We start from the raw sequence: 23,534 nt of genomic DNA on the forward strand, positions 1-23,534 counted from the left end.
TTGCATGTGTGAGTGCTCTCCCACCCCTCCCCAGGTCAGGCATCCAGAAAATGAGGAACACAATTAGTGATCACCTCTGAACAGTTTAGTTTAAATGACTTGACTAGCATCATATAGGAACTCTGACACAGGCAGGGATATGATCCAGTTCTCTACTGCAGTTTTCATCTGCCTTATCTATGAAACTGTTCTTTCACTTTTGGTAGTCCCTTGTATCATTCACGACACACCTTCCAACTCTGCAGCAAGTGAGACAGGAGTCCTACAGGCAGACTGCTTCACTACACAACCTTGATTTATCCCCAGGCAGCTCCATTCTGTGCATTGCATGAGGCAGAAGTGGAAAGGTGTGCAATTAGAAATAAGGTACTAATCTTTAACCATGAGGGTGATTAACCATTGGAACAAACTACCAAGGGAAGTGGTGGATGCTTTTGAAGTCTTCAGATCAAGACTGGATGTAGACACAAGCTATTGGGCTCATGGCAGGGGTAACTGGGAAATTCTGTGACCTGTGCTATACATGAGGTTCCTTCTGACCGTAAAATCTATGCAAGTAATAAAGCCCTGTTTCTTCTCCCTATGTTCAAACACACCCATTGCCTTTTCCTTTCCCTTCTAGTTCACACTTATCTTCCTGCTACATTTGAGGTATTCCCAACATTTCTTATATCCCCGCTTATCTCCTCTTTGGTAAACATGGAGGGAGGTATTTTGGCTTTGCAGAGGGCAAGCTCCTTTTCTTGCAAGGCTGCCCTCTGCCTTCCTGCTGGCAGCTGTTCTATATAGCCTGGGTGGACTATGAATTAAACAATGGGAAACCTTATTGCGAACTAAGGGGATGTCTACATGCGGAAACTCAGTATGTACTTTCTGTTCACACCTTTAGTTAATTCAGCTTACATGTTCCTGTGTACCTGTTCACTAAGAAAATGTACAGGATCTACTCTGGATGAAACACTGCCCCCAGTCATAAGTGATTATCATTGTCTAGTGAACCATTTTGTTGTCGCAAAAGTCATCATCCCATAAAGCATGTGTATGTGAAAGAGCTTTAAATCAGAAGCTAAAATATTTTTTTCTCCTTCCTATGTCACATCCTGTTTTTTTTTTTTACTAAGCATTAGTTTTTGGTAGACTATTAAATGATTACATTTCACTTCACTTACAAGCATTGTTTTCTAATGTATTATCTGCTTTCCTTAATAGGAGGCATGGCTTCGAATGAATTACCTTGTTGATTTCAAGCATCACTTCATGCGTCATTTTCCTTATTCTTTACAAGAAACAATTAAGCACAAAAAGAGAGATCCATACAAAAGGTATGAGTAAAACAGGTGTCACTTTACGTCTTTTTCTTTCATGAATAAGTGAGACCACGTGTATGAATGAGATACATGGCCTAGTATTAATCTTTCAGCATAGCCAAAAAAGGGAAAAAATACTTTGGGTGGGTTTTTTTCTTTAAGAGATGTGGAGAGGTATTTAGATGGTGGTTATGTTGCTCTTAATTGATACATTTATAAAGAGTCTAAGATAATTTCTCATATGAAACTAGATCTGGATGTTGTTATTTCAGAGAAACTAAAATGCAGAATCTTAGAAGTATAAGTATTCACTTGCATTTATTAGACAATTGGTTCTCAATTTGTGGCCTGCAGGGCACTTGCTGCTGGATTCTCTAGGTGTGTTTGTTCTACTGGTGCTGGGTATCCTGTTTCCTGCTGTTAAATTGCATTGGAACACAACTAAAATACATTTATTTTCTGTGTAGTTGTGGTAGGGTGTTGGATGAATGTGAACGGAAGGTCCATAATATCTCTATTAAGATATGGTCCATGTTTCAAGAAAGTGTGAGAGCCCTGTATTAGATAATGGATCGGTTCATGCATTATATCTTAGTAGTAGTAAACAAAAATCTGTGATCTGGAGTGTATCTGGGCCCTAAGTGGCTGAGTAATGATATAAGGGAGAGTAAAGACACTTCTCTCTCCAAGCCAGGGTTGATCAGAAGCTGTCTCCCCCTATCTGTGCCTTGGCAGCACAACTGAGCCAGTCTGGTGGAAATAATAATCTGTTGCTTGGAAGGGCCAATAGCAGATTGCTTCCCTTCCCCACCCCCAGGCAAATACTGAAGGATTTGTGGCTTTCTGTGAGGCCGTGTATAATAGCATGCCCCCACCTCAAGAGCACCCCATTATGCCAGGGCATGTTGTTGCAAGGGATCCTCATCTCTGGTACCTCCTTGCAGCTTCTTCTTCAGCTCTGTAATGGAACATCTCTTGTCAGTATCTTCTCCTAATTGTCTCTGTCTAGGTGCTTTGTGGCCAAATCACATAAAAATGCAGTCCCCTTCCAGGGTCAATCTATATATCCAAACGTCTTCCAACTAATAATTCTTCTGCCCCTCTTGGGCTACACTTTTGTCCCCTACTCCTGGGTGCTGCAGAGCTTCTCTTACGATACTTTCTCCTAGCAGGTTTTTCCCCAGGGCCTCTAGGGGTATGTCTGCACAACATCTTGAACCGAGCCTCCCAGCCCAGGTTGACAGACTTGGGCTAGTGGGGCTTGTGCGAGTGCTCTAGAAATAGCTGTATAGACAATGATTTTAAGTTGTGGCTTGGATGCTGAAGCCCCATGGGGTTTACACTGGTGCAGCTACGCTGATAGTTGAAATTCCATCGTAGGCTGTGTCTGAATTACAGTTTCTTTGGGATCCTCAACGGGTGGCGTATAGCCTGCAGGCACAGTTTAGCCCTACATCAGGAAATAGTTGTGCTTGAAAGTGTGCATCAGTGGAGTCTACATAAAAAAACAGCAAGTGTTGTTAGAATTTCAATTCCTACTTCAGCTCCCCTCAAAAACTGTAAAATTCTGAAAATGAACATTAAAGGAATGCATGCTTCATTCATGTCATATATATTCCTTCTTCATAACTCCATGCAAGTTACACCTCATCACCATATCTCTAAACTATGCCCCACCCTACCTCTAAGCTATAAGGCTATTTTGTTGGGTCAGTATAGAATCAATAATATATTTAATTAGACAGGTACTCCCCAAATTTCTGAAAGCAGAGCTCCCTTTCAGGAAAATAAGACCCGTCACCCCTCTCCACCCCAAATCTCCACTATGTATAATTAAGGTCCATGCATCTTAATTTACAGATCTTCCATAAATTACACTCTCTTGGCTAGTTCTTTGAGCCACTTTTCTCCTTTTGGGAAATGCTGCTGTAGATATTCAGATTATAATACTACTACTACTTTCCTGCATGCTTTGAGCAGTTACATTAAATCTTAACTATGTATCATCATTGGCTTCTGAGTTAGCACTCACTGAAATGAATTGGTCAGTTCTCAAATGAGGCAGTTCACACTTGAGAGCTGTTGTTTATCTTTGCAAACTCTGGCAGACATCTTTGAATTGATCACCTTCCACATTTGGAAGGGTTTATTTTTTTGAACCGTACAAACTAAAGACTAATTTTTTGTTTTTAATGTGAGCTATTACTCTGAAGGACAAATTAAGTCTGTCTGTAAGGCCCCAAATCCTGGTGCCTCACTCTTAAGGAAAGACAGAATTAGACCTAAAGACTTCAAAGCTAATTTGGTCTCAACATGTGTTAGCAAATACCAGAGCTCCATACATGTTCTGTTGGTATAATACATTGATGGAGTATTAAAACGTCTTTATGAAATAAAATAAAATAAAAATGCTATCTTTTTGGGTGGTAGAATGTGTTAAATATATGGTGTTTGACATATATGGAAGTATATGTAGGCTTTGCTGATTGATAAAATTACTTTTAAATTTAGCAATGTACAGATTTACCAACTAACATTTTGTACTGCTTTAAAAAAAAAAGAAAAAAAGGAGTGACATTCACTCTTAGTTATAGCACACTGGAAACTTCTAAATTGTGTTAGGCTAATAGTCTCGGGAATGGAGGGGTGAGCATGGAAAGGAGTCATATTTATACTGCTGCCCTTCCTGGGACTGTTGTATAATCTTGTGAGCTCAGTGGAGGTGTTGGGTGCTTATCATGTTTAAAAATCAGGTCACTTATTTATGTATTTAACCATAGATTTAGGAGCCTTAGTGAGGCTCCTATTTTTAAAAGTTTTGCTTTAAACCTGTAGTGCTTAGAAGAAATTTTTTTCTATATTACGATAACTTTGTGAAACATTAATACATTGAAAACTGCATTCATTTTTCATAAATATCGATATATGTATTTTACTTAGCACCAAGTACTGTATGACATCGTCAAACAGCGTAGACCATCTTTTATTGAATTTAACCCTGTGTGACATTATGGTTTCACTGGCAAGTGCTTCAACACTTCAAATGGATTCTGACTGGCTGGGTATGATAAGAAAGTTTGTGACCGAAACCCTTCAGCATGGCTGCAGATTGAACTGCAAGCAGTTGAACAGATTGCTTGGCGTGACATGGAGACTAATGCAAATACAACGAAACAAAGGTAAGAGTAGTTAGCAGGTAGTTGTCTTTAAAAACCAAATATATCCTATGCACAGGAAATGTTCTGTGTCTCTGATTAATTTCTACAGTCTAAGGTGGATGGGGTACAAAGTTAAGAATGTCCTAAAATGTTCTGTAGTGTGTACTGTCCACAAAGTAGTAGTATTTCACTGTATACATCCCCTACTTCACAGGGCATTGAGAATTGCTGATTAAAGAGTTTTGTAAAGCACTTTTAGATTCTTGGATTAAACATACTCTAAATGTGAAAAGCAATAGGAGTAGTATATTTGTACCCATTTTCTCTTATCTTTAAGTAAAAAAAAAAAAAAAAAAGAGGAAAAGAGATCACTTTAATGAATAAGGGAATTCATTTACATCTGCATCTTATTGATCACAGTTAATCAGTATTTCTTGAGGCCATTTCAATGTTCCATTCTGTGTTTAAAATCATTTTCATGGTTTGTAGATGTGCCTTTGTAATGGTAAGAAGGCTGTCATACTGCTATAATGACATGGAATGATAAGCTTACATTGATGAAAGCCTGTGTCAAGTAACACTTTATTTCCCAGTGTTTCATTAATTTTCCTTTCCAAGAGAGGGCACATCTCCTGTCACTTCTAGGTCCAATGCAGAATGCCTCTCTTTCAGCTGCTTTTTCTTGATTGTGATACAGGTGAAATATTGCTGGCCCTTATGCTGCTCGGTTTTTGATGGAGGACTTACTCAGGCTGTGTCAACACTTAGGGCTTGTCCACACTACTACTTTTGTCACTATAACTTATATCATTCTGGGGCGTGAAAAAAACATCCCCCTGAAGAACATAATTTACACTGACAGAAGTGCTGGTGGGGACAGCGCTATGTCAGTGGGAGAGTGTCTCCCGCCGACATAGCTACTGCCGCTTGTGGAGCTGGTTTTATTATGTTGACTGGAGAGTTTTCTCCCTTTGGCATAGAGTGGCTACATGAGCGATTTTACAGAGGCGCACCAGCATCAGTACAGCTGTGCCGCTGTAAGCTCGCTAGTGTAGACATGACCTTAAAATGCTACAGCAGCACACTTCCACTGTAGTGCTTCTGTCTCGACGCTACTTGTGCTGACAGGAGGGGTTTTCCTGTCGGTATAGGTAATCCACTGCCCTGAGAGGGGGTACTTAGGTCAATGGAAGAATTCTTTCATCAACTTAGCACTGTCTATACAGGGATTTAGATTGGCTTAACTGTATTGCTCGGGGGGTGAATTTTTCACACCCCTGACGAATATAGTTAAACTGACCTAACTTTCTAGAGTAGACCAAGCCTCAAAGAGTGGAAGTTTGCCCTGAAACTAAAAGTGGCAGTTGTCAGGCTCATCCTGATATGATAGTATTGCCCAGTCAAGTGCATTCTACAGATAATGCTCTGCATTCGGGATCTGAGTTTCGCTCTGGATGGTATCAGCAGGGGAGTTTCCATGGGCTGCAGGTGCTGTTATGTAATGTGATGTAGAATGAGAGGTGATCTGTGAAATAGCATGAACACTTTATCCATTAAAGGCTTTACAGATAAGGACCAAGTTCTAGAAGTAGATCTGGATTCATATAGGGATTCATAGTAGTGTGTGGTGTACCAGGGTTGGGCTGTGTGTGTGGAACTAGCTGTGTCCAGATGGAGCATGTTGTAACAGTGTCTGGATCCGACATGGGTAGGTCTTCTGTATCTGAATGAAAAGGGTGAAATCTGTTGATCCTGGAAAATCAAAGATCAAGGAAAGAAGGAATTAATGGCCAATGCAGGTATTTGAATGTCTTTTAACAGTAATGAGTCCAATAGGACCCAGAGACTGAAACCAACTTTACAACTAGAGGGCTGATGCCTTGATTAGAGTGTGAGGTGGTAGCTTCTACCTGCTTTTCAAATGCTCTCCCATTCCTAATAGTGACACCTTCTTAGCATTCAAATAGATTATCTGTGATTTTCAGTATTCATTCATTTTCATTCTTGTATTATTTTTCATTGTGAAATTCTTTAATACTTTAAAAACGTATATGTTACGTGGGTTTCAGGTAGTTCCTTATCTAGCATTGTAATTTTAATTGTCTGAGGAATTTTACACTGCAAGCATTATTTCAAGATTTGTCTGTGAAGGCTCATTGTACATCCTGCAGAAATTGATTCCAAAATGGTTTACTCCCAGGATTTGGATTTTACATAGAAATGGGTATTTTAAAATATTTTACTAGCTCCTCAATAGATATTCTTAATGTAATGAGAAGATAAAAAGCACTTCTAAATTTCACATTTTTAATATGTTTTTTCTTTCTAGTGGCAATGGAGACTTTGATAAAAGCAGTATATACACTGTACCAGCAGAGGAATCTCCTCTTTCCTGTTCGTATGTTGCTTTTGAAATTTTTTAGCAGGGTTTATCAGAAAGAAGAGTTGAGCGCTCAAAGAATCAGGTAAAGATTTTTTCTTTATTTTTAAAATTTTTAACGTTGCAGATTTAGTCTCAAAGTTTAGGCCATGAACTTCCACAGTAGAAGAAAGCTTGTTGATGCAGAATAAAAGCTCATTGGGGAAAGCTCAGATGATGTGTCCATTTGCTCCATTTTTCACAATTTCTTCCCCACTGCCAGAATTGTTTTGGAGAATTTGGCCAGTCTGTGCTCAAATATTATTTATTACCTAATTTCTATTTCCAGTAAATTTAAGCATGTATAAAATTTTAAATAGTTAATTATCCCAGTTCATTCATTAAGCAGAGATTTTTAATTTCTTTTTTGCCTTGAAATTCCACACATGACTACTTTTTAAAACATTTTAATGTGTGGCAAAGATGGAGATTTGCAGAAATAGATAAATTAGAAAATTAGATGGTTTACATTTAGCTTGGTAAAGAATTAAATTGAACTACAATAGAACGTCAGAGTTACGAACGCCTTGGGAGTGGAGGTTGTTTGTAACTCTGAAATGTTTGTAACTGAACAAAATGACATGGTTGTTCTTGTAAAAGTTTACAAGTGAACGTTAACTTAATACAGCTTTGAAGAAGAAAATGCTGCTTTTAACCATCTTAATTGAAATGAAACAAGCACAGAAACAGTTCTTTCTTCATCAAATCTTTTTTTAAACTATCCCTTTATTTTTTTTAGTAGTTTACGTTTAATACAGTACTGTACTGTATTGCTTTTTTTTTTATTTTTGGGGGGTGTGGACTCTGCTGCTGCCTGATTGCATACTTCCAATTATAAATGAGGTGTGTGATCTGTTCGTAGCTCAGCAACTGTATGTAAATTATTGCTGATGTGACATCTAGGATTGCAGTTTTTTCTCCTTTTTTAGTAGGGATTTAGTAGGGATGTGAGTTCTGTGAGAAAGACCTCTCTGTACATCCAACATGTCTGGAAATGTGGACACCCATATTGTTTTTGCTCTAGTACCTTCACAGAACTCCCTTTTATTTCTGAATATTTGGCCCTGAGTATGTAAAAGACAACATCCAATTTCTTTCCTGTATCTATGGTGCAGAAACTTTTTTTACTACACGTCTACATTTCACTAGCTGCTAGCAGTGTTGATTAGTATACTTTGGATATCTTAATCCCAGAAATAATTATTTTTAATGTTCAGCCTTTTTATATTATCACAATTGTGTGATTCCACCACAGCCCAGTTAACAGCTGTGGAGTTTTCCAGAGCTGCTCTTGGTTCTTATTTAAAAAGTAATGGAACTTTGTACAGATTGTAAGCATTTTGAAGTAGGGACTGTCTTTTTTGTAATGTGTGCGCGTAACCTTGCACAATGGGGCCCTGATCCCTGTTGGGGTCCTCTAGGCACTACTGTAATAGAAATAGTATAATAATGATAAAAGTTGTAGTAATAACTTGCTCTAGCTCAGTAGTGGCTGAGCACTGTGCCTTTACTCATTCTATCTGTGGATGCTGAGATGGTCGAGTAAGACAAAATATGGGAGTTTATATTCTGTGCCCCATGTAAAGCAAAGAAGTCAGAAACAGATGAATGTGCCCTGTTGTCTGGGATACTTAAGGAAAGGTCACTCCCTGAGAAGATGCTCTGTCTCCAATGTACTTACTATATCTATCAAAACCAAGAAGTTACTGCTTATACAGAAGGCACTTAAACTGATTTTCAGGATTTGTTTCCCTCTGGTTCCTGGCGGATTCCAAAGATCCCATTTAAATCTGGGAGATCTTTGATCCAAACTACTTGGATCTAAGTCCTCAGATTTGCATGGTTCCTCGTCTTCTGAGACTTTAGGCACTTTATCCAGTGCCTTCAAGAGGAGAGAGTAGGAACGCTCAGGCTAAGGGGTGTCAAATAACTAGTCTGTTGTGTGTTCTAGGGCAGACTGTTGCCTCAGTTCCTGAGACCTCCAGGTACTGCACTCTTGGTAACAGAATGCTCCTCAGATATGGAGGGGAAGAGGATAGTTCCTGACAATTCATCTACAATTCTACTTGTTGGTTCTATCCAGTCTCTGATCCTCCACTCAAACAGGAATATAATGCCTCTTCTGCAATGACTTCATCATGATCCCTTCTTAGAAGAGTCATGTGTTCTCTGTAGTAAGCCTGATGCACATTCTCTGGCAAGTACTCTGGTTGCAGCAGACCGGAAATAATAAATCCCTTTTCAATCAGGCAAATTGAAAAGGGATGTATTATAGAATTAAATATGAAAATATACAATAACTCAATATGGTGTTCCATGTTATTAAATTAAATTTTAATTATGCTTGCATTTTCAATATGTCGCAGATTTTTATATTGATGTATAATTACTTTGTAGCACTGGTATTTCTTTAGGGGATATTTGAGGATTTAGGCTTCCAAGGAGGTGGTTTGAGATTGTGGAGTATGCACATTAGTTGGATGCCTTTGCTCTGTATAATGAAATGGATTATCTGGATGTCTCTGCTATTCCAGGAAATAATTGACAGTTTACGTAGCAAAAGTTTTGTTTCACAATAAGCCGTCCCTTGCTGCGAGTTGGAACTTCTTCAAGTGGTCTCTGCACATTTCCACTCCTGGGATGTGCCAGTAATGCAGCTCTGCTCTCATAGCAGTGCCTGTTGGAGTGCTCTCCCATCTCCTCTTGGCCCTTCTCTTACTGCTACTGAATATTCTGAAGGTGAGGCTATGAGAGGGATTGTGATGTTTCAGCCACCTCAGTTCTTTCTGTCAGTGGTTGCAGACAGACCAGAAATCTCACTAGTTTCCTCCAGCCAGGATCTTTGAATCAAGACTCTCACGTTGTTAGCTAGCTTTCAGGTGGTGTCAGATTAGTCTTTTAAATTTTGTCTTTTTAAAAGTTATTTCTTTATTTAGTTCATTTTAGTCCATTCCCAACCTGCAGCACTGATCTGTGCATCTTCAAGGAAAAAGGTGTTTGCCTTGGGGAAGGTTATTCTCTGTTTCTCTGAACCATATGCAACACCTTGAGCCGAAGGGCTCATAAAGAGCATCAAAACTGGCTCCAAGCTTGCCTTCTCCATGATGCCTTTGCAACCAAGTCCTCTGATTTAGAATCCTTAGGGTCTGTAAGTACAGATAGGTCTCCTTCAGGGACTAAAGAGCAGCATAAGACCCCTTCCAAGATCTCTGCTACCAGGTTAGAATCTAATATCCTGGTACTGAAGGATTTGCAACCATTGGAGTTGGCTGTCTAACAAGATGAGCCGTCTCAGATGTTGACCTCCATTAACAGAGCCAGTCTTCAGGAATGTAATCCTTTGTATCAGACACCTCTGGTTCCAAGCAAAGAAATGGCACAAATATTGACCTCTGTTAGCAGAGCCAATCTGTGCCATGGGTCCCCTCAGATACCATAACCTCTATTCCAAGTGCATCTTTGTGATGGGTTGGATCACAGAAACCCCCTGGGCGTTCCAAACTGATGTGCCAAGACTACTTCTGCTCCTGCTTTCCTGCCCTGTCAGCTTAGGACTTCAGTGCCCTGCCTGGTTTGAGCCAGACCTGCCAGCCTGCTGCAAACCCAGACCCAGGTCTGAACCACATCCCTTAATAGCTGTACGCTTAACTGAAAGCAGCTTACAGAAGTGTTCCTCTCTTGAACACTCAGGTGCCCAACTCCCAATGGAGTCCAAACCCTAAATAAATCCAATGTAAATTGCAAAAGAGCCACAGTAATACATCAGCAGCCCCCCATCTGCTCCCACTCCTAGCGCCTTCTGCCCACCGGCAGCCCCGCCGATCAGTGCCTCACCCTCCCTTCCCGCACCTCCCAATCAACTGTTTTGTGGCTTGCAGGAGGCTCGGAGAGTGAGGGGGAGGGGCGAGGGCACGGCAGGCTATGGGAAGGGGTGGGAAGGGGTGGAGTGGGGGCAGAGGCAGGGCCTGTGGCAGAGCCAGGGGTTGAGCAGTGATCACTCCCTGGCACATTGGAAAGTTGGCACTTGTAGCTCCAGCTCCGGAGTCGGTACCTATACAGGTTGGCCACTGCTGACATAAGGTAACTGAAGACTTCAGTTGTAGATGAGATACTCTCTCTCTAGGGCTATCCAGACATACACTTGTTTGCAACCAGACACAATTCAAAATGCCTGACATTTTGTTTGAGAGCAGGAGCAGACAACCGGTTCATATCAGATGTTTTTCTGTTCAACTGGATAATAGGTCTTCTTTATGCCTTTCCTTTCCCCCATTTCCTTCAGTTCAGAGTCCAGAAAAAATAGACAGGCTAAAGTGTCAATAACTTTGATTTGCAACAGAATAGGTGAGACAACAACAACTTCAAGATTTTCTTCATCTATCTAAAGGGACCTCTTGGTTTTTCCCAGTAACCACTTACCCAACAGAATGGTCTGATTTATCACTCAAACATGTGCTGTCTGCATTTGACAGCATGGCCATCGAACTCTGACAGACATTAAAAAGTCTTGCTTTCTTGAAATTCAGCATGTCCCAATAAATTCTAGCAAACAGTCAAATCACCACCCTTCTGTGACTTCCGATGGAAGAGATTTTTAATCTAGGACAATAATAACATAGTTCCAGAAACATCTTCTATTTACTCCATACTTGAATACCTACTTCAGTTAAAGCTATTGGGACTTTGTATTGTCTGGGAACGTCCACTTAGCCATTTTGGTGCATCATGCATTAATTGATAAGACAGTATTCACGCATGGTATAGTTAAGAGGTTCATGAAGGGATTAGTAAACGTTTATCGTCCAGTCTGAGTAATCTCTGATATGGGATCTCAACCTAGTACTTACTCAGTTTGTGACCACGCCCCCCCCTTTGAACCTATGAGGGAATGTTCCTTATTTCACCTTTCTGTCAAAACAGCCTTCATTATACTAATCACATCTTCTAGAATAATAAGCAAATTACAGGACCCATGGCTGATCAACTGTTTACTGTCACCCACAATGACAAAGCAGTCTTCCATCTCATCCTAAATTCCTTCCCAAAGTGGTAAGAGTTCTGCCTCATCAGTCTGTTAACTAACTGGTATTCTTTAATAAACATGCTAACAATAAACTTGCATACATCATTTAATAAAACATACATTCAGCCTTTCTTTCTTTAGGGGTGGATCTGATAATGATGACAGTGTTTCGGATCTATGGGGTAGATCGGGGTAGACTCTGAAGCACAGTTCTCTGGCCTGGATGTGGTTCTGCAGCGAATTCAGAAACTGTAGAATGATCATATACACGTGACCCTCCATATGGCTGAATGGGATGGATAGGTTCCAGAAGCAGAGGTTTGAGGTGCCTCTCAGAGATCAGGGGATTTCTGTTGAGTGAACTTCATGCTCCTACTCAGGTAGCATTGAGTTTGAGCCTGAGATGTACATGAGTAATTCAAATAATTCTTTCCAGTGTACATCATCTTATATTGTTTATAACACATTTCACTTGCCATTGTGCTGCCCTTTCACGTAGATTTAAGTCCCTCTGAAGTTCCTCTCATTCTTTTCTCCTCTTGACTAACCTCAATAATTTTGTCATCTCACTCTGTCATCCTTCCCTTTTCTCTTCTCCTCCTTATCTACTTCTAACATCTCTTTTGACACCTTGCTCTTTGACAATGATGTCTGACTCTTTCACAGTGTTTTTTATTATTTGAAGAGAGCAGGTCTGCAGTAGGTATCTCAACATCTGCAGCTTCACCACAATGCTCCTTTGCTCTTTAAATGTTCTATTTTTCTCCCTGGTAGTCCAGCAGATTCAGTCTTGCACAGTCTGTCCAAATCTTTAGTCTTTTGCATCTGATGCACATAAGTATAATTTCTTCTTTGCCTATTTCTCTTCAAAGTTTTCTTAGCTCTTTTCACTTCCATCATACTTTTTACTTGCCATACATTGTTCCTTGGGCTGCATTTCTGTTTTCTGGAAGATACCTGTTTTGCTCAAATAAGCTCCTATATCTTACCATTAAACCATTTTTATTGTCTTTGGTGTTTTTTGTTTTTTTTTTTTAAATTTCTGAGTGTCACTTGTGGTTTACATTCTGAGTCTGATATTAATTTGCCTCCCTTAACTAATTTCCCCATTTTAAAAAATAATCCCCTCTTTAAAGTTTGGAATACTACTTGAAATTTTTTTTTAGATATAGAGAAAAAGAACTGAGTGCCTTGAGGACCATGCTCCCTGTTATACTCTTAGGTCTAAACTTTTGAAGCCAATCAGAAGCACTCATGCATAAGGCTACATTTTAGTCACGGGTATTTTTAGTAAAAGTCATGGACACGTCACGGGTAGTAAACAAAAATTCACAGACCTGTGACCTGTCCATGACTTTTACTAAAAATACCCCTCACTAAAATGGGGGAGGGTGGGGAGAGAGACTCGGGGGGCACAGCAGGTGCTGGTGAGGGAGGGCTCGGGGGGAAGTCGCGGCCCGGGGGGCACCATGGGTGCTGGGGGGGCGGGTGCTTGGGGGATGAGTTGCGGCCCAGGGGGGCGCCGTGGGTGTTGGGGAGGGAGGTGCAGCCCAGGGAAGCACCATGGGTGCTGGGGAAGGGGGCGCAGGTGCTGGGGGGGTGGGGTGGGTGTCGCGGCCAGGGCGGGCATGGGTACAAGGGGGGTACAAGGGGGCGGGCTTGGAGGGGCTGGGGCAGGCTCCTTATCCAGTTCTTGGGAAGTGGTGGTCCCAGCTCCCTAGCTCTACGTGCTGATTCCACTCTGCCCCAAGCCCGGTTTCTGCAGCTCCCATTGGCTGGGAACTGGAGCCAATGGGAGCTGCGGGGGCAGTGCCTGGCAGAGGCAGCAGGTGGAGCTAGGGGAGTTGAGGGAGAGGAACAACCCCCCCCCCCCCCAGATAAGCAGTAGCTCAAGTCCTGAGCCCTCCTGCACCACACCCTATGGCAGGGGGACCCTGAGACTCACCTGGAGGCTGCTTGAGCTGCTCAGGCGGCTCCTGGGCCAGCCACAATGGGCTGCTGCAGAAGTCTGAGGTCATGGAAAGTCACGGAAGCCGTGACAAACACGGAGCCTTACTCATGCAGCCTCAAAGGTCACACTTTCACTCTCCAGCACAGGGGAGGACAAACTGCGGCCCATGTGCCAGTTCCGGCCCATCAGGGCTTTCAATCTGGCCCACGGGGATTGCGAGCCCCATGGCGCAGCGGGGCTAAGGCAAGCTCCCTGCCTGCCCTGGTCCTGTGCCGCTCCTGGAAGCGGCCGGCACCACGTCCCTGCAGCCTTTGAGGCGGGAGCAGAGTGCTCTGTGCACTGCCCTTGCCTGCAGGCACCGCCCCCTGCTGGTCCCATTGGCCGGGAACCACCCCACACCCAGGAGCCAATGCCAGACGTGCTGGCCGCTTCCGGGAGCGGCGTGGGGCCAGGGCAAGCAGGGAGCCTGCCTCAGCCCTGCTGCACACCGCTGCCACCCCGGAGCCGCTCGAGGTAAGCGGGGCCACAGCCCGTATACTGCACCCCAACCACTTGCCCTGAGCCCCTTAACCCCCTGCCATGAGCCCCCTGCTGCATCCCTCTTGTACTCCAACCCCTTGTCCTGAGCCCCATCCTGCACACTGCACCTCCTCCCACACCCCGCACTCTCTGCTGCACCCCTTCCCCAGCACTACATTAATGGCCCTGCATACAATTTCCCCACCCAGATGTGGCCCTCGGGCCAAAAAGTTTGCCTGGACATGCTCCATCTTTGGGTGTAAATCTGTAGAAGCAATATACTTAAAGAACTGTGTTTACTGTAATTTACTGTGTTTACTGTACCCTGTAATGAACTTTTTCTTGGATGGAGAGATACAGGAGACATATCTGTAACTGTTTAAATACATTGTTGGAAACATGGATAGACTATGTATTTAGTCATAAAAGATAACAATGCAAGATTAAAACCTTCATGATAAAGTGAGGGAAGTACATGAATTCATGGAAGTTCATTACGTAATTCATTCAAAAATATCCTTTAAATAATGGAAATATTGGGAGGATTGAATAATGCAACACACTTGTTTGGAAATATATACTTGGCTAAATATAATCCAACTGCTATGCTTTCTGAAAGGGAGAATAATGCCTCTCTAATCTGTTAAAGTTCTTTAGAAAAAATATAAATAAAGGAGATGTGATGGACATCATTTTTTTTTAAAGAAGCTTTTTATAAAGTCTCTGATAAAAACAGACAAACAACCTTGCTCCTAATTAGGAATATAAACCATGAGATAAGAGAGAAAATCCTGTGGATTAAAGAGTGGGAATGGTTATACGAAATGTCAATCTAGGGTGAAGCAGCAATGGAAAAGGCAAATAGGATGGGTAAGAAACTAAAGGAACATGACATTGTATTGAACTCCCTTCTTTGAAGCATTTTGTCCAGTTTCCTTTTCTCTTAAAATAAATAAATAAATAAATCTGAGATTAAAAAGATAGAGAAGGACTGTGAAGATATGATTAAATATGATATGAGCCAAAAAAAATAAAATTTTAGTTTGGAAAGTGAAGAGTTACAGGAGACTTTTGGTATTCAGTGTTAAGGATATAGTGAACCCTGAATTGTGTGTGCTTTTCCTCTGGCCCATAATATTTTGGGTCACTAAAGGATATTAATAGATGGTAAATTTAGAGCAAACAAAAGGAAATGCTTTTTCACCAGCATATAGTCAATTTGTGAAATTGAGTTCTGAAGGAGGTTGTTAGGTTACATGTTGCATAAACTGTTGGGGCTGTGAGAGAAGTGCGTGTATGATGATTCACTACGTACCAACACAATCAGACTCCTAGCTGAAACATTATAAATAGATACTACATTACAGTATAATAAGTATTCCGTATTTATTGTAAACATAAAATAGATTTAAGAATATTTGTATTGAAGAGAAAATAATTTTTCCAACTAACTTTTTCCCCCTTCTTTTAGGAGCCGAAGTAAAGTTTTATCTCGTTGGCTGGCTGGCCTACCTCAGCAGCTTGCTCTCCTTGGTTCAAGAAAGCCTGAGCTTTCAAACCAGTTGATTGAGACCATTCATTCTGCTGCATCTCATTCAAACAAGGAATTGTTACAAAGTTTGCAAGCCACTGCTTCTCGAATTTATGGTAAGACTTTTGTACTAAAACATAATGAATTTTGTCTTGTCACTTGACATGAGAGGGATGGTCTACAAGAAGTGAAAAATCCTGTGTCTCCTGACTAAAGGCAGAGTACATACATGAAATGGCTATTCATACCCTTAAAATAGAAATTTGCAAAAAAAGTCATGGCTGCAGCAATTTTATTTCCCGCAAAACTGAAGTTTCATTTGAAGCTATCTTTTTTTCTTTTTTTTTTTTAGGCTGGACTTAGCCTGATAGATGAGAACACTTGATATCTAATTTCTGTACAAAGCTGGACTTCGTGATATTCCTTTATTTTATGTTTCTCTCTACTTAGCAGTAGTTTAATGCTTTCTAAAGGCCTTGTTTCTTCAGGTTCTTAACTGAACCATCAGGGTTGTAAGGAGTACGTTCCTAGTAGAGCTGTTGATTAATTGCAGTTAACTTGTGATTAACTCAAAAAAATTAATCGCGATTAATCGCAGTTTTAATCACACTGTTAAACAATAGAATACCAATGGAAATTTATTACATATTTTTGGATGTTTTTCTCCATTTTCAAATATATTGTTTTCAATTACAATACAGAATACAAAATGTACAGTGCTTACTTTATATTATGTTTGATTACAAATATTTGCACTGTAAAAATGACAAATAGTATTTTTCAGTTCACCTCATACAAGTACTGTAGTGCAAGCTGTTTATCATGAAAGTGCAGTTTACAAAAGTAGATTTTTTTTGTTACATAACTACACTCAAAAACAAAACAATGTAAAACTTTAGAGCCTACAAGTCCACTTAGTTCTACTTCGTGTTCAGCCAGTTGCTAAGACAAACAAGTTTGTTTGCATTTATGGGAGATAATGCCGCCCACTTCTAATTTAAAGTGTCACCTGAAAGTGAGAACAGGAGTTTGCATAGCAGTTTCGTAGCTGGCATTGCAAGGTATTTACGTGTCAGATGTGCTAAAATTTGTATACCCCTTCATGCTTCGGCCACCATTCCAGAGGACATGCTTCCATGCTGTTGAAGGTCATTAAAAAAAATAATGCGTTAATTACATTTGTGACTGAACTCCTTGGGGGAGAATTGTATGTCTGCTCTGTTTACCTGCATTCTGCCATATATTTCATGTTATAGCAGTCTGGGATGATGACCCAGCACATTGTTCTTTTTAAGAACGCTTTCTCTGCAGATTTGACAAAACACTAAGAAGGTTTCTAAAGATAGCTACAGCACTTGACCCAAGGTTTAAGAATCTGAAGGGCCCTCCAATATCTGAGAGGGAGGAGGTGTGACACATGCTTTCAGAAGTCTTAAAAGAGCAACACTCCGATGTGGAAACTACAGAACCTGAACCACCAAAAAAAAAAAAAAAAATCGACCTTCTGCTGGTGGCATCTGACTCAAATGATGAAAATGAACATGTGTCAGTCCGCACTGCTTTGGATCATTATTGAGCAGAACCTGTCATTGGCATGGAAGCACGTCCTCTGGAACGGTGGTTGAAGCATGAAGGGACATAGGAATCTTTAGCACATCTGGCACGTAAATATCTTGCAACACTGGCTACAACAGTACCATGCGAACGCCTGTTCTCATTTTCAGGTGATATTGTGAACAAGAAGCATGCAGCATTATCTCCTGTAAATGTAAACAAACATGTTTGTCTGAGTGATTGGCTGAACAAGAAGTAGGACTGAGTGGACTTGTAGGCTCTAAAGTTTTACATTGTTTTATTTTTGAATGCAGTTTTTTTTGTACATAATTTTACATTTGTAAGTTCAACTTTCATGATAAAGAGATTGCACTACAGTATTTGTGTGAATTGAATTGAAAAATAGTATTTTGGTTTTTACAGTGCAAATATTTGTAATAAATATAAAGTGAGCACTGTACACTTTGTATTCTGTGTTGTAATTGAAATCAATATATTTGAAAATGTAGAAGACATCCAAAAATATTTAGAAAAATGGTATTCTATTATTAACAGTGGCAAAGAGTCCTGTGGCACCTTATAGACTAACAGATGTATTGGAGCATAAGCTTTCGTGGGTGAATAATCACTTCGTCAGATGCATGTAGTGGAAATTTCCAGAGGCAGGTATAACTATGCAAGCAAGGATCAGGCTAGGGATAACGAGGTTAGTTTAATCAGGGAGGATGAGGCCCTCTTCTAGCAGTTGAGGTGTGAACACCAAGGGAGGAGAAACTGCTTTTGTAGTTGGCTAGTCATTCACAGTCTTTGTTTAATCCTGAGCTGATGGTGTCAAATTTGCAAATGAACTGAAGCTCAGCAGTTTCTGTTTGAAGTCTGGTCCTGAAGATTTTTTGCTGCAGGATGGCTACCTTTAAATCTGTTATTGTGTCCAGGGAGATTGAAGTGTTCTCCAACAGGTTTTTGTATATTGCCATTCCTAGTATCTGATATTATTAACAGTGTGTTTAATTGCGCGGATAATTTTTTTAGTCACACAATTAAGTTTTTTAGTCTCTTGACAGCCCTCATTCCTAGAGGTGTTATACTTTGGATAAGACTTTTATAGAACGGTATTTGTTGCAAGAGTGGGGAAGTTAGCCCTTCTATATTGGCCAAATTCCAGTTTGGGTAATTATATTCTTCTTACGCAGATTTTCCCTGAAATTTCAAGAAATTACGTTCTTCCCTGCTTTGCTTGGATGCAGTATTTTTCTTCTCTTAGACTCATAGACATTAAGGTCAGAATGGACCATTATGATCTAGTCTGACCTCCTGCACAATGCAGGCCACAGAATCTCACCCACCCACTTCTGCAGTAAACCTCTCACCAATGTCTGAGCTATTGAAGTCCTCAAATCATGGTTTAAAGACTTCAAGGTGCAAAATGTCATGTACTAAAATGATTAATCTTTGGGTCAGGGATCATCTTTTCATTATATTTGTACAGTGCAGTTGTTCTCAACTTGCAGCTCAATCAGCACATGGCTGCGGCGCATGTGACATTCTCAGGTCCATACAGGTAGTATTGGATGAAGCCCACAAGCCCACCATGGTAAATAAGCTGAGAACCACTGATACAGTACTTAGCATACTTAGGCCCCCTGGTTCATGACTGGGGCTACTAGTTGCTACTGCAATATGAATAATAAGTGTTGCTATGTGCTGTTAAACAGCTCCTCTGTTCCATCCCAGGCTGCATTTTGCTTGTGGGTGAAAGGAATTCCTGTGTTTTATATAAAAGTTGGTTAAATATTTTGAGGTCTATCAGGATGAAAAGCCCTATATAAAGTATTTTTGTTACTGTTGTTTTAATAATAATTTCTCTGTCTATTCCATTATTCTGCAGCATTGGAATTTCCTGAAGAAAGTATTTCTTACTGCAGTGTTGCCAATTCATGAGTTTTTATCCTGAGTCTTGCAATATTTACTGTTTTTTCGTAAAGCCCCAACTCTAAGTCAAGTGATATTGTAAGAATCTGTTTTCATTTTAAAATTAAGTTTCTATACTTCACTGTTGCAGAGAAAAGTCTGAAAATGTGACCCAAGTATACACTATACACTCAAGAACCATAAGACATCTAAAAAGAACTCTAAATCTAATATTTTTAAACAATCTCAAGATTTTTAAACCAATCTCTTAATTAATTTTTGGACTGACTCATGATCTTTGAATGCTTGGGCTTAGCAATACTGGAACTGTGAAGAAGTATCTAACCTTTCACTTTCTAAAATAATGGAATCTTTATGTTGTTTCCCTGAGTGTGCAGATAGTCTGGCTGCTTTGTTTATCACTTTTTCTATACATGTGCTTGAATGGGAGTTTTTTTATAGTGGATTACACTTATCCAAACATGGATAATCTAAAAGCAAGTGGTTACCAAAACCCAAATAGAAAGAGCCATACAGAAACGGACATTGAAGCGAAAATTCATATGGATATTTTACTTAACTGATATTGTAAAATGCTTTGAAGATGAAAAATGTATTGTAAATGCTTGGTATTGTTAATACTTTTAACTTATTATACTTACAGCCACGTAGGAGCCCCAGTGGCCTTCCTGATTTCTTTACCCCTCCTTGCTTTCTTTGCTACTTTGTCCTTACAGACAAACTTCTTGATTGGTTTGCTCTTACATTTGTGAAAACAGTCCCCAGTGGCCATCCATTTACTATGGGTCCTAGAATTGAAGGGACAAGTTGGGCTTTGGTGGATTAATCAGTCTTCAGTGTCTTATGCAATATTAGGGGGAAAATCTTTTCAAGCATGACAGTGTTTAATTCAGTTTTTTTGTGTACCTTTTTTAAAATTTAGATCCACTAGATGGCACTCTGGTTCTTCTTCCAGCAGAGTCACAGCAACGCTTAGTGCAGCTTGTATACTTTCTACCATGTCTACCAACTGACTTACTTTCTTCTCTAAGTCGCTGCTGCATTATGGGAAGAATGTCTTCGGATCTAGCTGCCACCCTCATTGGGATACTGCATGTGAGGTAAAATGTCCATCTATTTAACTATGCTTTTGGGTTTTTTTTAACTTAGTATTATTTTTCTTAAATATCAAGTTATTTTATGCAGTGAGTTTTCGTTCACCATGTCATAATTACACTACTAATTTGTAATTGTTTATAAACATTATAGTAATTCAGCAAGTAAGGTCAGATATCACATGACCCTGCAGAGCCAGAAATGGGAACTTGATGGTCTTGTCAAAATCACATTCTCAGTTCTTCTCTTTGATCAAGTCCCTCCACAGGTTCCCCCTTAATTTTTCCAGTCTCTTATCTCTGTGTGTTATGATCTGCCCCCTTTGCTCTGCCAGAGATGGCAGCTTCCATTTTCATTTTGTTCGTTTTCCCAATAGGCACATTAACATGCTCTCATTTACGGTGAAACTCTCAGTAATCAGTGTCGTCATATCCTGCCCTTCTTCAAACTCCTTCTTAAGATGAATGTCTACCTTGGTTGCTGTGGTAAATAGCCTAATGATACTGGCCAGACAGATGGCTTATTAATAATTAATCTCTTGTTAATAATTGCTCCTTGCCTTGGAAGATCCTCAGAAATCCAGCTTGAAAGTCATTGGATGAAATCCTGGGCCAACTAAAGTCAATAGGAATATTAATGGGGCCATGTATTTCACCCATGATATTTTAAAGTGTATGTTTATAAGAAAGGTTCCTTGTAGGTGTGACAAATTTTAGGTAATATTTTTATATTGCCTATGTGTGCCTCAGTTTCCCCTGTAGGCTACATTTTCTCCTGGGTGGAAAATGACTGTTTGCGCTCAGGGCAGGCTCAGAGACATAGGTACTAATGTTGCCTAGTTGTCTGAGCTTGAGTGGGTCATTGGAAAAGGACTGGCTGAGGTGATAATGGCAAATCCAATCACTAGGACACTGAGTCTAGCAACCAAGGACCCAGAGGGAGATGGATTTCCTCATCTTTCAGCAGGAAGCTGAGCAAACATCCTTCAGCTGGAGAACAAAGGACTAGAGAGGGGTGTGTGTCTGGGGCAGGGGAGAAGAGTTGGCTGCTGGAAGGAGCTGGGGCTGTCGCTTGGGATCTGACTGAGGAGGTCAGATGGAGAGACAGACAAAGCTTGAACCATGGGGTTCCCTACAGCTTGGCTGGGCTCGGGGCTAACTAGAATGGTCTGTGCTTTAACCTTTAGTTTTCTATGCTAACCTAAGGACTGTCTATGCTGTGTTCCAGTTGACTAATAAACCCTACTGTTTTGACAATGCTGTTTGAGTGTCACTGCAAATGCTTGGTGAGGTGCACTAATCCCTGAAGAGTGTACAAATCTCTACCAGGAGAGAGTCTCAGTTGGCCTCACTGAACAGAACTTGCAGTGTGACACTGGAGGTCTGGAGCCACAGATGTTTGGCCACAGGAGGTGGTGAGGCCGTGTGGCCTACCTTAAAGGAAGAGTGGGGGTGTGGCACACTGAAGAGTTTCTCCAAGAGATTAATCTGAAACTAGGGGGGGTAGCACCAATGCTGTGGATCTGTAAAGAAGGTATCTTTAAACTTAAATTTTTCTCCCTCTACGGTTGGACGCCAAATAAATAAGCTCTAAGTAGAGGATTGAAAAAAATCACACAATTTTTCAAAACGCTCTAAAACTTAAGAAATAGTTTTCCAGTAAAGTGTGTGGCGCATAACACAGTGCATAATGGTGGGGTGTGGTATAAAAATTTTATTGGTACTAGTTTAGGAAAATCTGCATAACTTGTTTATGGATTCACCACTAGTGAATAATACAACCAATGCACAAAATGATGCCAATAAAAATTGTACATACCATGTTATCATGTGTTAAACTATAAGATTAAAGCCCTGTGTAGTTTGTTCCAAGTTAGAAATAAAATTCTGTGGCAAAGCCCATGGCCATATACTAGAAGTTCAGTGGCGGCCTCAATTTCAGTACATCCTTTCAATTTTGAAATAAATGCAAAAATGATTAATGCAATGGGGACAGTTTTCCTTGTGGTGTTTATTTTGATATTAAATAAAATTTACTTTATGCTGTCTCAATTTTTAAGAGTGCGGCAGATTTTTGTATTAAACGCATTACTGCATTCTGGAAGTTGTCAGGAAGCTGGAGATTTTGGCAGCTGGGTAGGGGACAGTTGGTTCTTTTGGCACCTCAGAAGGCGTGGGAGGTAGTTAAGATTTTTGGCACCCAGGAGGTAGTTAAGACTTTTGGCAGTGGAGAAGTAATGCATCTCATCTGCCCTTCCTCTTTGCAGGCAGAGGCAAAGAGTGATTTTGAATTTGTGGGGGTGGGGGCCATAAGGGGCAGGCTTTGAACTCCTAGTCTTCTACCCTAGTGATCCGTGACAGCAATCAACTTGACCCACTGCTCTCCACTCCAGTTTTTCCTACTTCAAACAGCAATTATGAATAAGAACATTAAATAGGATATTTCTGCTTAAAAGGACTAGCAGTGAGCAAGTTAACAAAATTGCCATTTAAATTGTTGTTAGTATGTTGGAATCAACACCTCACTGAGGTGACTGTGACTATGCACATCTTGTTGTTTCAGTCTGTCTGTGAACTCGGGGCCTTGTCTACAACTAGATTTTTTTTTTAATTAACATTTCTGATAGGTACTACTACCAGTAGAGCTCCATGGATGGTAGCAGCAGTGAGAAATCTGCTGTCGACAGACATTTTACCAGTTCGTTGCATAGATCTACTCTGAATAGAGTTAGACAAGATGGTGGTTAAAATATCAGCATCCGGACTACCCCAGCAATCTCACCCTTACTGCCCCCTTGCTGGGGAGTTTTAAGAGAAAAAAAAAAAAAAATGAATGCCGATTGGGTAGAGGCAGCCAGAAATAAAACACTGCACTAGTTTACAGTCAGGCCCCATTGAGATGAGTAGCTTACCAAGATTTGAAAATGATTGGGCACTTATGAATAATGAGAACATTCAAAGTTACAGTAATAGAGATTTAATTTTTTTTTTTAGAAGGCATATGAACTCCTGTTTCAGGGCATAAACCAACCTCTAATGGACGGAG

At 40.5% G+C, this 23,534-nt stretch overlaps 1 protein-coding gene across 10 annotated transcripts in view; it reads left to right on the forward strand.

The window, feature by feature from the left end:
- TEX10 (testis expressed 10) overlaps positions 1-23,534 on the forward strand; it is a 122,190-nt gene that overhangs the window by 27,362 nt on the left and 71,294 nt on the right. For all 10 annotated transcript variants that reach the window (XR_005224473.2, XR_006288795.1, XM_037893422.2 and 7 more), the window contains exons 5-9: positions 1,210-1,322; positions 4,248-4,486; positions 6,795-6,930; positions 15,849-16,024; positions 20,317-20,494. Coding sequence is in view for 8 of the 10 variants with exons in the window: in XM_037893422.2 (XP_037749350.2) it covers positions 1,210-1,322; positions 4,248-4,486; positions 6,795-6,930; positions 15,849-16,024; positions 20,317-20,494 (842 nt within the window). In the remaining 2 variants the exon portion in view is untranslated. The remainder of the gene's footprint in view (positions 1-1,209; positions 1,323-4,247; positions 4,487-6,794; positions 6,931-15,848; positions 16,025-20,316; positions 20,495-23,534) is intronic.

Source organism: Chelonia mydas, chromosome 2, assembly GCF_015237465.2.
Source record: "Chelonia mydas isolate rCheMyd1 chromosome 2, rCheMyd1.pri.v2, whole genome shotgun sequence".
NCBI classification, from domain to species: Eukaryota; Metazoa; Chordata; order Testudines; family Cheloniidae; genus Chelonia; species Chelonia mydas.